This window comes from Myotis nattereri, assembly GCF_964212035.1.
Source record: "Myotis nattereri genome assembly, chromosome: 12".
Lineage (NCBI taxonomy): Eukaryota > Metazoa > Chordata > Mammalia > Chiroptera > Vespertilionidae > Myotis > Myotis nattereri.
The window spans coordinates 27,101,866-27,116,291 of NC_138087.1; the positions used below are offsets into that span (position 1 = coordinate 27,101,866).

The 14,426-nt window shown below is 37.9% G+C and overlaps 1 protein-coding gene across 14 annotated transcripts in view; it reads left to right on the forward strand.

Moving 5' to 3' along the window:
* Positions 1–14,426, forward strand: part of NFIB (nuclear factor I B) — a 442,962-nt gene that overhangs the window by 365,041 nt on the left and 63,495 nt on the right. For all 14 annotated transcript variants that reach the window (XR_013996633.1, XR_013996634.1, XM_081103042.1 and 11 more), the window contains exon 4: positions 10,250–10,318. Coding sequence is in view for 12 of the 14 variants with exons in the window: in XM_081103042.1 (XP_080959168.1) it covers positions 10,250–10,318 (69 nt within the window). In the remaining 2 variants the exon portion in view is untranslated. The remainder of the gene's footprint in view (positions 1–10,249; positions 10,319–14,426) is intronic.

A 14,426-nucleotide genomic window follows, 5' to 3' on the forward strand; every position in this document is an offset into this window, starting at 1 on the left:
TCGACTTTCAGATTTGTGCACTTGCTAATGACATGAAACAAACAGACATGATGTATTCTTTCATATATTATATGTTTCCATTTACATGAAATGTCTGGAACAGGAAAAAACTGTAAACATAAAAAGTAGATTAGTGGTTGCCGGGGACCAGGGGAGATGGGGGTGGCGGTGGTGTCGGGGGAGTGGGCACGTGACTGTTCACGGGCACTGGGTTTCTTTTGAAGGTGATGAAAATGTTCAGGGATCCATATTAGTGATGCTTGTACAGCGTTCTGAATATACTAAAACCTGAAGTGTACACTTGAAAAGGGTATTTAGGTTATATCTCAATTAAGCTGTAGGTTTTTGTTCTTTCAGTGCCTAATGAGCCATCTGGAACTCTAGGCTAGGATAGAGATTTGGAGTTTTTAACCTGGGGGTTAGAGACCTCTGGGGATCCAGGCAGAGGCTGGTACCTAGAGGTCACATGGAGAGGGTGTGAGTGTGCCTATGTGTTTCTGTGAGCGCCCTTTGTCTTGTTGAGGTGCAGAGGCCACGGGTGGGTTCGGATGACAAGTGACGTGATGTAAGATTCTGTCTCCATTGTTTATGTTGTGGCGCTTTTTAAAAATGAAGTGGACATGGATGGACCTGGAGAGCATTATGGTAAGTGAAATAAGCCAGTCAGAGAAAGGCAAGTACCATATGATTTCACTCATATGTGGAATTTAATCAACAAACTGAACTACCAAGCAAAATAGAGACAGACTCATCGATAGAGAGTAGGCAGGCAGCTCTGGTTAGGGAAGTAGAGGTTTGGGGGTTGGTGGAGAGATTGCACAAAAAAGAAAAAAAAAAAAGAGAGAGAGAACTCATGGTCATGGACAACAGTATGATGATGGTGGGTGGGAAGGGTACGTGGGTGGAGGTGGAAGAGGGCATAGAGGGGCTAAATGGTGATGTAAGAAATAAAATAAAGAAAAAATGAATTGGAATTTTAGTTGCAAAATTTGGTATTTTGATTTATATTCATTTTCTGAGTTGAGCTACTTTCAAAGCAATAAGCGAAGATTATAAAATGACCATCTCCATCAGGATCTGAAGCATTGGGCCACTTTATACTTGATATGTTACAGTTGATGTCCAGAATAACCCATGTGACTACATTACCTTACATAGCGTCAGAAGGTGAAGAAGGGCGTATCTATGGGTTTTGGGAGAGCATGTAGGAAGGCAGATGGATGAAGAAAGGCCACTGATGGGGTTACTCTTAAATGAGAAAGACAAAATATTTTAAAAAGAAGATAGTTGGCGCCCGGCTGGTGTGGTTCAGTGGTTGAGCATTGACCTGTGAACCAGGAGGTTAGATTCCCGGTCAGGATACATGTCCGAGTTGCAGGCGCGATCCCCAGTGGGTGGCATGCAGGAGGCAGTCAATCAATGATTCTCTCTCATCACTGATGTTTCTGTCTCTGTCCCTCTCTCTTCCTCTCTGAAATCAATAAAATATATATTAAAAAACTAAGACAGTTGATGCTGAAAAGGGTAATGAGATTAAGAAGTATACATTGATACAAAATAGTCATGGGGATGTTAAATAGAGCCAAGTCAATGATAGTTAATAACTATGCATGGTGCCAGGTGGATACTAGAATTATTGGGGTCATCACTTTGTAAGGTATATAAATTCTAATCACTGCTGTACACATGAAACTCATACAACTATGTTGAATGTCAACTGAAATTCAAATTGAAAGAAAAATAGTTTCATCTTGGGGAAAAAAGAAAATAGTTGGCACTGAATCTTATTGCATTACTACTTAAAAAAATTGCATTCTGTCCCTTTAACTGGAACACCTAGATTTTTAAATAATTGTCTCTAATCTCTGTAGCTAGCATTTTGCTTGGGTGATATCCCTGTGATGTATTCATTATAAGTATTCATAAGTCTGTGGTGATCTCCATAATGTGCCAATATGATTATTTTATTTTTATAAAGTTTCCATGGAAATAAAACAAAATATGTATTTTGAATGACATGAAGTTGGTCTTTATCTAATAGTCATGTTCAGTTGTAAAAGAGATGCATTCAAAATTCTCTCTGTGTATTTGTATTTTTTCAACTTTCTTGTATTTGAATAGGTTTTGTTTTATGCACTTTTCCACATGCATGTAGGGTTGGTGATCTCTTTTCTTCACTAATTGTGCCACTTAGTCACTCGTAATGTTTTCTCTCCTGCTTATTGTAATGCATCTTAAATTCCATCCTAATCTTTGCGAATTAACACTGTTTTTGTTTGAATTTGCCCGATTTCTCTTTGCCTACCAGTTTGTTTTCAGCACTTTATTCTTGTTATGTGTTTGTCTATTGGTCCTTGAAAATAGCTGGATTTATTTGCTTGAGCTGATCTGATGCTCTTTATGGGATTCCTCAGTCCACTTACATTTATTGTAATCATTGATATACTTGATTTTGTACTTTCTATTTTCCTTTATATTTATTATTTATTTTTTACATCTTATGTTATTATTTTTGCTGTCTTAATTAAGTTCCTATTCAATGTGTTTTATTCTTTCTGTTAATTTGGAAGTTCTACCTTCCTTTCCCTCTCTTTAAATACTATTTTTATTATTACTATACAGTTTTCATATTGACTTATAGGTATTATGGTTATCATCTATATTTTAGAGAAGAGAAATGTGAGGTGTAGGAAAGTTGCCTAATTTGCCTTAGGTTTACAGAGTAAATGGTAGAGCTGATTTTTTTTGTAGTAAAGTTTAACATAATTTAATTTACTTATATTAATTATAGTATTACATTATAATATAACTATAAAATTAAAAATAAATATAGCCAAATTATAAATGATAAAATATTGTGCTAGTAAACTAAAAAATTGGAGCAAATTGATAATATTCTTGGAAAATATATAATAAAATTGTCTTAAGACCAAAAAACATGAACAGAATAAATTTCATGAAAGACTCAAAGGCATCGAAGAAGCTTCTCTGAAACAGATTCTAGGGAAATGATTTTGCCAGTGATCCGCTCCCTAAACTTCAAGAACTTTTTCGTTTTCAGAAGAAAATGACTCTTATCCTAACCATTTTATGAAATATGCATTTAATCCTGGTATGAAAACCTGACAAATAAAATACAAAAATTCCCACAAAGTTATCCTAACTACATATAGAGAAGTAGGAAGAAACTGTTAGCAAACCGATCCAACAGTAAATTAAGAGTTTTCCTCCATGGACAAGCAAAGATAATTTATTCTGGGAATTTAGTAATATACAACAATAATAAATGCTGTAAGGAAAAAATAGGGAATCGCTACTATGGTCAAAAAAGCATTTAGTAATATTCAATAATCATTCTGATCAGAAAATATGTTTAAAACTTGAGAAAAGTGGGAATAAGTGAATATACCAAATGATGAGAAAAAAATTAGACATCAATTAATAGCCGACATTATCATTGGTGTGAAACTCTAGAAATAATTTAATCAATATTAGTAACAAAATATTCCTGCTAGTACAATTCCTATTTTACCTATATTTGAATGGTATGTTCAAATAAATAATGCATATGTGTCTGAAAGATATTCAACTTTATTATAATTAAATAAATGAAAATTATAACAATGCTATATTTTCTCCACCAACTTGCCACAATTAAAAACACATCACTACTAATATGAGTGATATGTAGTTCTGGCAGCAGGGTGGTGACATGGACCTGCTCATGATCCATCATAGGGAGTATGAACTGGGACAAACCTTTATCAAAAGCAGTTTGACAGTTTTTACCAAGACTTTAAAAGAGTCTATGTCCTTTGACCCCATAAGTCCACTTCTGGGAACTCCAGTCTAAGAGAATTGCTGACAAAGATCTGTGTTCAAGGATGTTAACTGAAGTGCTGTTTATAAGGTTTTTTGTGTTTTTTTTAAAAATGGGAAATAACCTAAAACGCCAAACAATAGGAGAATGGTCAAGTAAAGTATCGTATGTCCATGCAATGTAATATTATATAGGCATTAAAATCATGCTTTAAAAAAATGATTTGAGAGAGAGAGAGAAAGAGAGAGAGAACCATCAATGTGAGAGAGAAACATCAATCAGTTACCTCCCATAAGCTCCCTGACCAGGGATCAAACCTGCAACCTAGTTATGTGCCCTGAATGGAAATGGAACCAACAGCCTTTTGGTGTATGGGATGATGCTCCAAACAACTGAGCCATCCGACTGATATAAAATCCAGCTACTGATAATCTATTTAATCTAAAGGAGAAGAGATAATGTTTAATTAGTAAAAAGCAAGATACAAATTAATTTATATTTGATCTCAATTTTATAAAAACGCACATACACACAGTTACATATATATGAATCAGTTTAATGGATTGGTTAAAAAATACTAGAAAACACAAATAACATTAATATAGTACTACCAGTGTGTGTTAAATTCAGAAAATTTCTGACTCTACCAGATCACTTATATCACTATCATGGATTTACATTTCATATGGAAGGACACCTAATTCTAAATCAATACTAGAATGTTAACCTTGGCTATAGGCTGACGCTCAGCCTCTGTGCCAAGAATCATTATCTTTGCAATGATTAGCATGTCTATTACACAGTCACAATTTCACCCTTAATCATGGACAGTTCAGATAAGTTGAAAAAACGGAAGCTGGAACTATGTCTTATAACACAGCTACCAGACAATCATCCAGGGTTAGTTGTGGTAGCTGAAGTATAAAGATTGGCAAAGAGCTAGTGTGAAATAGTCTTATTTTGTCTCCTTGCGTATCCATAAAGCAAAGGACTTAGGCATCTTTTACACTCCGTTGAAGGAAGTGAACAATTGGAATCATAAAGACTAGATACCTAAGTCTCCCATTCTTTCTCCACAGCAATGCAAGAAAACCAATAGGAAACAGCCATGTTAAAAAAAAAAAAAATCAGAGGTGCTTTTATCCAATATCCTATTCAGGGATAATTCTTAATTCTAATGAGGGTCTTTCTAGCCAGAAACCCTCTACTTTAGTAGACACAAGTTTTGTCATCTGTAAAATGGTAACAAGATGACAACTTGTAGGCATTACCTGAATTAATACTTTAGAAGATCTTAGCGCAGTAACTTGGCATTTGTTGGTTATTATTGCCTCTGTAAAGTTTCACATTCCTTCCTGGGACATTTCTAATTGGATGACGACTCTGCATTATGGGGCCACGAAACAGTGGCTGGAACTATGCGGAATAAATCTAATCCACCATCTACATTCCCAGTCCTCCAAATACTTGAAGACAGCTTTCATGAATTTAATAACAGCTTTCTGTGGCTTATTTATTTTTAATTTCAAGAATAGAATACTGTAGACTATAAAAATGAGCGTTATCAGTCTTCCTTTGGATTTTCTATGTAAATGTTGTTTAACATTCAAATGGTGCTGATTATAATTTGAGATATTAACAGTTAGATATGCCATTGTGTCCCTCTGTTATTGTTTGTAAAGGAGGTTAAACACTATATTAACTTCTGAGTAGTGATTTATTGTTGCTTTTGTTAGAGAAAAATGAACAAAGAAGTAACATCATATAATTTGATATTGCCTTTGAGGGTTTTCAGTTTGCGGAGGTCTTCATTTCCAACCCAATTTCAGTTTTTAAAAAGCACACATGTGGTGTAAATACAGCATCCTGTAAATGCCGCGTTGCTCTTTGCTTCCTGGCTTAAGCTGTTGTGTAATAGTGCTCAGTAACCATTAAACAGCTGCTCTGCCTCAGAGATGCTCATATTTCGTTTGGTAGACGAAGAGAATTTACTACATGAATGTCTCCAAATCGCTTTAAGATCTCTTGGCCCGTGCATCAGCTATTTAGATTCACAGTGGTCTATGGGACACGTGGGCACCATGCTCCTGGAGGCCCTCCCAGCCCGGGGGTTCTAGCAATAACCTGCACTTTGCTGAGTCTCACGCTCTGTGTTATCCCAGGGCTCCTGATCCCTGCATGATCCTCCCCACTTATTTTGACAGAGCCCTTAAGTATTATTTCTTATGCCATGGGAGCAAGCACTATTAGTTATCCAAGTGCCATCCACTATTTCTTTTTTTTACTCTGCCTCATCTTGGGTATTGCCTATCCATGGTAAAGGCTGTGCTGCATACACACATGCATGGCAGGGGTAGCCCTCTCTTCAGGTGTGTCGCCCAGGCTACCCTCTCTCCCACACCCTCTTATAAGGTCACTGTCAGTAGACATCACTGCTCATCCTCAGATTCTCCCTATGTTCCATGCAGGAGTGGACGCCAGTGGGATCCATGGTGTTGCATTTCTGTCTAGTGGGTGCCAAAGCAGTTCTGACATATTTTCAATGCCTTTCATAGTTTTAGTAAAGTAACTCGTTCAGTTTTCCTTGTAGATTCAAATTCCTTAGAACTTGGAAAATTGGGGGTGGGGAACACCCTGCTACATTCTGAATCGCCTTCCCTTGCCTATGGCATAGTCATTGTATTTATCTGTGTGCCTTACTGTCTTCCCACTGGTAGGATTAGCTTGAGGTAGCGCCTCCCTCCCTTATGAAGCTCTTAACAGGTCCACACCCCACTCCATCTTAATGGGCATGACTGAGAAGCAGATGGAGCCCTGACTACTCATGGAGTAATACAGAAATGAACTTCAGATGGATAGGTATATAGTGAAATGTTACTATGTATTAAGATGATGTAATTTATATAAATACTAGCGACCTGATGCATGAAATTCGTGCAATGGGCTCGGCCCTTACAGCCTCATCTTTGTCTGGAAGGACGTCCAGAAGGTTGTTTGGCTGTCTGGCCTAATTAGCATATTATGCTTTTATTATTATAGATACTGAAATGTTCATTGCTTATTCACGTATTCCTCAGATTTTTTTTAACAACTATTTTTTTTAAATATATTTTTATTTATTTTTTACAGAGAGGAAGAGAGAGGAATAGAGAGTTAGAAACATCAATCAGCTGCCTTCTGCACACCCCCCACCAGGGATGTGCCCGCAACCAAGGCACATGCCCTTGACTGGAATCGAACCTGGGACCCTCCAGTCCACAGGCCGACGCTCCATCCACTGAGCCAAACCGGTCAGGGCTTAACAACTATTTTTGAACTCTTACTCTTTAAACTCTTCTAGTTCCTTGGTATTTATTTGGTACTAAATGCCTAAAGTTTTACACAACAAAGTCAGAAATACAATCTGACTCTAATCATTACTCTTTCCCATTCTACCCACAAGCCTAAATAAAACTTTCAGCAGATGAGTTCCGAGAATAAAGATATAGTCATCCTTCAATCTTGAGCCATCTAAGTCTGCAGTTATAAAATTACTAAAGTATTCTTTTGTGATTCCCTCTCAGTAAGTTGCATTTTAAAATTTTGTTCTGTAAGCATTTATTTAGTACTTTCTGTATATCGAAGTGCCGAGCTAGTTGTTTGGGAGCTACAGAGATGAGCAAAAACCCAGCCACTCCTTCAAATAACCCAGCTAATGATCCATCAAGAAACACAAGACTTGAAAACAGTTATCTTGGAAAACGCAAACATCCAAAGTGATGTAGAATAAGTACACACTAGGTTCTGGGTGGCTAGAGAAGAAAGAAATTGGTTGTAGCTGGCCCAGGGGTTGTAAAGAAATTGGTTGTAGCTGGCCCAGGGGTTGTAAAGAAATTGGTTGTAGCTGGCCCAGGGGTTGTAAATAAATTGGTTGTAGCTGGCCCAGGGGTTGTAAAGAAATTGGTTGTAGCTGGCCCAGGGGTTGTAAAGAAATTGGTTGTAGCTGGCCCAGGGGTTGTAAAGAAATTGGTTGTAGCTGGCCCAGGGGTTGGAAAGAAATTGGTTGTAGCTGGCCCAGGGGTTGGAAAGAAATTGGTTGTAGCTGGCCCAGGGGTTGGAAAGAAATTGGTTGTAGCTGGCCCAGGGGTTGGAAAGAAATTGGTTGTAGCTGGCCCAGGGGTTGGAAAGAAATTGGTTGTAGCTGGCCCAGGGGTTGGGAGCGGAAGGTAGAGGAGCAGACTGTGGGGGGGGATGGTGGGTGAGCTGGACACTGAAGCATGAGAGGAGAGGGTGCACAGAGTGGGCCTTCTGTTCAGAAGGGAGCCGCCTGAGAAAGGCCTGAGGCAGGCTTGTATAGGGTACAGCTGGGTGAGGACAAGTAAGCTTGTCTGGTTGCTTAAATACATGAGCTATAGTCATGATAAATGAGTTCTAATATAATATGTATGTAAGTCCATATTAACATATTTGCCCCATATAAAATTTCATGTGCACTATCATATAAAAGTACAGCTTATTATACTTTAAAAAAACAACAAAAGCAACAGAAATTTGTATTCAATGATAGTCTCCAGCGATTCAGAAAATTAGAAATATCTTTATCCCCAACCACACAAAGGGAGTCTTTTTTTCTTTTTTTTCTTCTTTTTTTTTGTCTTCATGTCTTTTATCACCTTGTGCGGTGCTGGCTAATCTAGTTGCTCAATAATCACTGAAATGAATTCAATCTGGTGAAATATTAATTGCTCAACATGTAGGAGTTTCTTAAAATAGAAGTACATCAAATGGGGACATTTTGTTATTATCCTCTTAAAATTATATATATTTTTTCATAGTAATGACTTAATATGAAACCCAAGTATTATCACCAGCTGGGATCTCATACTTTCTTCTCCCTCACTCTTTCATCCTTTTTCTAAAGAAGGTGGATGGGTGGGTATAAAACAGTGTTCAGACATATGTGACTCCTCAGTTCACAACAGGAAAGCATATATTATAATTTAATGATTTTCTGTCTTTTCATGCTCTGCATGGTTAAAAAGAGTGTGGTAACATTTGTTCTGGTAAAATCTCTAAATGCAGATTTACAAATAATTTGAGTGTCTGGAATCCAGTGTGTATAATGCAGTGTATGGGTGATCGTTGGCCCCAGTGGCCAGTCTGAACTTATGAAATCAGTGCCTACCATGGCTTTTCTATTTTTATCTCACTTGTTATCCATAACAATTCGATGATGTGGGTAATTTTATTACCTCTAATTTATAAATGAGGGATCTGGGGCCCAAAGAGCCTCATAACATGTTCAGGATTCCACCCTGGTAAATGGTGGTTGGGAGTGGAATCCCAGCTCTTTGACTTGAGTGCTTCATGTTGTTACACCACCGGTGCCTCACATCTGGCCATGAATCTCTTCCCTTGGACAGCCCTAAATCTTTAAGTGAAATCAGATCAAATGGACAACCTCTGGAACTGAGAGTTTTTTCCTGGAAGTATTTGAATTCGGAGGCTTTTCAGACTCTTTTTGATCTGTCTGCGGGGCAGCAGAGAGTAACCATATTCCTTCTTCCTAAGGTGTTCTCTTCCTCCTCACCTCATTACACCTCTTTCACATAGGCGGGAAACGGGGGACAGGGCCAGTGTTTGTGGGAGTCCTCAGCTCTAGTCGTAGATACAGCTACACCAGCTGCCACACAGGCCTGGTGGACCCCATACCTGGAGGTCATGAAAGAGTCATATGGCATTCCTTGGAGTCCTGAAATCACCACTGTTTGCTCGAAAAAGTGTCCAGTTCTTGAAATGAGGGAATCTGGGGGAATAGTAGCAAGGGTGAGAAAGCAAGGAGATCATGTGAGGTATAGTAAAGGTGCGTGGAAATTGGTTGATGCAAAGTATTTGCTGTATGTACAAGTTATGCTTTTGTGTGATTCATGACCTGGGAACGAGGGTGGGGGTGCTGGTAATGGCAGCTCACTTTTCTTTAATCAGGGAAGGATTTGTGAAAGAACAGTGGTTGCAAGAGGTCTTTGAAGTAATTCCAACAAGGTGCTAATTGTGGTTGTGGTTTTCCTTTTTCTTTCCCTCTCTCTCTTTTTAAATGCATGGACTTTCGTCTACCAGATGCTACCAAGCTGAATGCATGTATAGAACCCCTAAACCTTCCTTCTCCATGGGTGGGCCATGGCAAAAGCACAGTACCGATTGCCCTTTACATTTAGAAAGTTAAAAAATTATCTTAGGCGATGATTTAGCATCTAAACTTTTTTACTTTTGTTTAAACAGACCCAGTTTGCATTCACAAGTTTTGCCTTTACGTGTTTTTTTTGTATGCTCACTTTTTTTTTTTTTTTGTTCTAACCTTTGGTTTAAAAACACATGAACAAATTCTAGTGTTTAATCATTTATTTGCTTCCTGCATATGTTGATCTTTTTCCCCTTTGTGTTTCTTTTCAGGATACCTTGAAGATAGTTTTGTAAAATCTGGAGTCTTCAATGTATCAGAGCTTGTGAGGGTATCCAGAAGTAAGTAAATAGTTTTCTTATTATTTAATTTTGCAGTGAGATTTAAAATATTTTACATTTTGAACCTTAAATACAGTTTGAAGCGTAACCGTATATTAGGAGAAAATGAGCTTTAAATTCTCTGACTTTTGATGAAATCATTAGTGAATATATTTGTCTGATTTTCTAAAACATTTGCATTTAAATCATTAAAACTTTTTGTGTTACACAAAAATAATTTTGCGGTTGTTCTGATTGCCTTGTTACTGGTATTCACTTAATTCACTGTTCTCTCTGTGACCGTAGATGGCCATTTTTATCAAAGGAAGTGCGATTAATTAAATGTACTACGTATTGTTATAATAACCCACATAAGTTTCCTGTAGATAAGTGCTTTTTTATTTTACTGACATTTTGGTGGGAGCTTGGAGATGTACAGGATATACACGCTAACGTGCAGCATGTAGAGGGATGCAGAAATTAACTTTGCAGATTGCGGTTGGATATAGATAGAAAGCATTGTTATTCCAAACAATATCCAATTGTTTCAACTGCCCACCTCACCTGAGACACATTCTTGGCAGGCCGGATGGGGTGTTTCTTGGGTAACTTCACCTGGCCAGCTAACTAAACACGGGCGTGTTGCCTTGATCAACTCCCTTACTCATGACTAGTGTGTGCAAATATATATCTGAGATGCAGCTCTTAACGCACCGATTGCATTAAAGGAGGTGACTCATGTCTTCTTCCTCTCTTCTCTGCGGTAGCTTCTTTATGTAACTTGGAAGGGTGTGTCTTCACCTGACATTTTGATGGAGAACCTTACATTCGGAACGATGCTACACAGATAATGTAGTGGCACTCTGGTCCTTGTTTAAATTGTGTTTTTCGTTTGGGTCACATTCAGAGGTCACAGGTAAGATTTACGGTGATCCAAAAGAACAAACCGGGAGTGAGCTACTGAGGATAAAGAGTAGGTAGTGCTTTAGAGGTGTGTTCAGTGAAGGAATCTCCAAGCTAGTAGATTTCCTCTGTCTTTTGAATCATGGTTTCTTAAAGAGTTCCAGTTTCTAAAGCGGCCAGGGCAAATAGCATGCTTCTCAGAGAATTATGTACAAGCACCTTTAAGACTTTAAGGAACTTACCCTTTCTGATGTGATTTTCCAGTGGATAAATGTGTACCTTAAAGACTTCTGTCATAGGTCTATGTACTTGGGGGCAGCATAGACCAAAATGTAACATCCTGTAGCTCTGGCGTTCGTATTTGCCAGGGAAGAAGATTCTGATGGTTTACTGAATGGTCCAAGGCAATGAGCCTTGTGTGTTTTTCCTGACCAGACTGTGGTATGAAGGCCTTTGACATTTGAAAGTTTTTTTTATGTTGATTTTTTAATTTGTAGAGGAAACTGCCTGACTTACTTTCACTTTCGGGCATCATGTAAAGAAGGGGTATTTGGAGGTGTGTGTGTGTATGTGTGTGTGTGTGTGTGTGTGTGTGTTTTCTCCATACTGTTCTTTAGCAGGGAAGCTGTGCTGCTACAGTTATAAGACATTATGAAATTACTTGTTTACATTTCCTAAGTTCCGAGATACATTTTCATCTTTCTTATGAGAAGCACTGAGTCATCAGTCAGGAAATGTGATTAGCTCCTCATCACAGGTGACATTATGCTGGATGCTGTCGAAGGAGAGCCGTGTTAGAACCATCAAAAGCCCAGAGGGACATTTTGAAAAATTTGAATTTGAAACATAAAAAGAAACAGATTAAAAATTACTTTTCTATAACAGTTCAGAAACGAGGTAAATTTAGCCTACTTCACTCATTCTTTCTTAATTCATACTGTCATTTCTGAAAGGTTTTTGTGTAATCTGTTACAACAAACATTACTGATTTGCAGTTAGTATATTGATTATCCACATTCATTCATTCATTTATCCAACAAACATTTATTTTCTTCTCTGGAAGTAAATAGCTGTCTCTGAGATGCTTGAGAGATGGTCCTCCTAAGCATTTTGACATATCTACATTATAACCTTATTTATACAATTGAACTTTATAGTGGGTGAAATAAGGGTTTGCTGAGTAAACATAAACTTCGGCCCAACCCTCATGCTGTATATCACAAATTCCGACTTTTTGACGGTATGTTAATGGTTTCTGTCCTCCGGGGTTTTACGATCATATGACCCACTAATGTGTATGTTGACTTTAGCTAATGAAGCTATTCAGTTTTAGGATAGTGATCTTTCTGTTGAAGGATATTATCTCCATCTTAAAAGTTGATTTAGGATCAGCTTTTGGAGTGAGGAGAACAATAAGAGAGATTAAGGGCTGGCCTCTAACCCTTAGAATCTGCGATTCTTGGGAGCTTGGTTTCTGAGAGGATATTGGCAGCCTCTTTAAGCATGATTTGCAGTCCAGGCTTCTTTGCCCCTCTCCGGGAGACGTGCTGACACTGATCTTTGTGTCCAATGGAAGTTCTCTCATAGCCTTTTAGACAGGAATCTGTCTGGGACTTGCTGTTCTCATACACTTTGTCATTAAATACATTTTGTGGGTGTGCTGTTTTAGAATTTGGCCATGTTTATTCGTAATCCACGTTCCTTTGCAGAGTCTCCGATTTAATGTCAGAATACACACTAAATTTTTACTCACGTATAAATTTGTAGACAGATGATCTTTATTGCTGATTTGATATTTTGGAATAATCTTTCTGGACAAAAATTTAGAAAATAATTTCTGAAGATATTTTTTGTTATCCTTTCACTATAAATGACGCCTCGTATGTTTATGGTCAAGCAATCTGTACTGACCATCAAGCCATATGTATGACACAGAAATTGCAGAGCTTTGCCTAAATATTGCATGAGCTTACTAAAATGGCACAGAGTTTGTATAAGATATAACCTGTAAGTTAGCAACTCAGTTATTGGAGTTGTATCCATTACTGTTCCAGGGACTGGACAGATTGCTTGCTTTCACGGAGCAACACAAATGCCTCCTCCTATCACATGCCCTGCTTCCCAATGTCACACAGAACAAGGTTCTAATAATAAACTTTAGAGCATGTGGTTACTGTGGGATTTCTTACCTTGCATTTTTTTAACCTCCGGTGTACCTCAAGCCACAGCAAGCAGCTGCATTTTAGCTTTCCAAAGGATTTAAGCCATTAGGCACAGTTACACATTGAATACAAAAATGTTCTGTGTCAAAGGAGGCTCACATGAGTTACATATAACATGAACAATCTAACAGAAAGCAGAAGCTTGAGAACTTTGGAGCTGAAACTAATCTCGTATGTAGTGATTTATTTAATTTTTAGTAGGAAAAGAAAGCTCGTCATTGTATAGTCCATGGTACTTACGTGCGCTAACGGCATTGCCTCATGTTCATACTTTCATAAAAACATTTTAAGTCAATCTTGGCCTATGTGATATCGGAACACAATTCAACTGATGGTGAACACATTTCAATTGTTTATAAAAAATTCTAAGAAAAAATCCTTGAAAATCTGTGGTTCCTTCTAAATTTTATATCAAACTTGAAGCAGTTAGGAGAGGCAGGAAGCAAACTTTGTGTTCTTAGAGTGAGTCTCAGGGGCTCTCGAATATTGTTGCCCCGGCACAGGGCACACTTTCTTTCATTAGGGCCTATGAAGGTCCAATAAAAGCAGGTGAAGAAATAGAAACTGTGCTTAAGTTCTGTCCTTTGACACCAACCTGTCTGGTCTCCACCTTGTGTATTATCTTTGCCCACAACTTTGATCCCTATGAAAACCCTATTTAAAATGACCTCCCCCCCAACACCCACTCAATACCTTATTCATTCTCCCAGGTCCGGTGCCATCTATGGCTTTTCCACAGATTTCTTGGACCATTCAAGCTTGTATTAGATTATTCTTCCCTTGAAACCCTGCAGCATTTTATTGATCATGTCATTCATTTGGACAGTTTCATTGTTGTCTGCATTACATTGGTATTTATGTTTTCATGAGTATTTTGTTTGCCCACCTTGCTGTCCAATGTTTCAAGGACCAGGACTACCTTAGACTATTTTGTATCCCTTGCAGCACCTGCCAGTAATGGACACAATCAATAACTTGTTGAATGAACAAATTTTCAGCAAGTA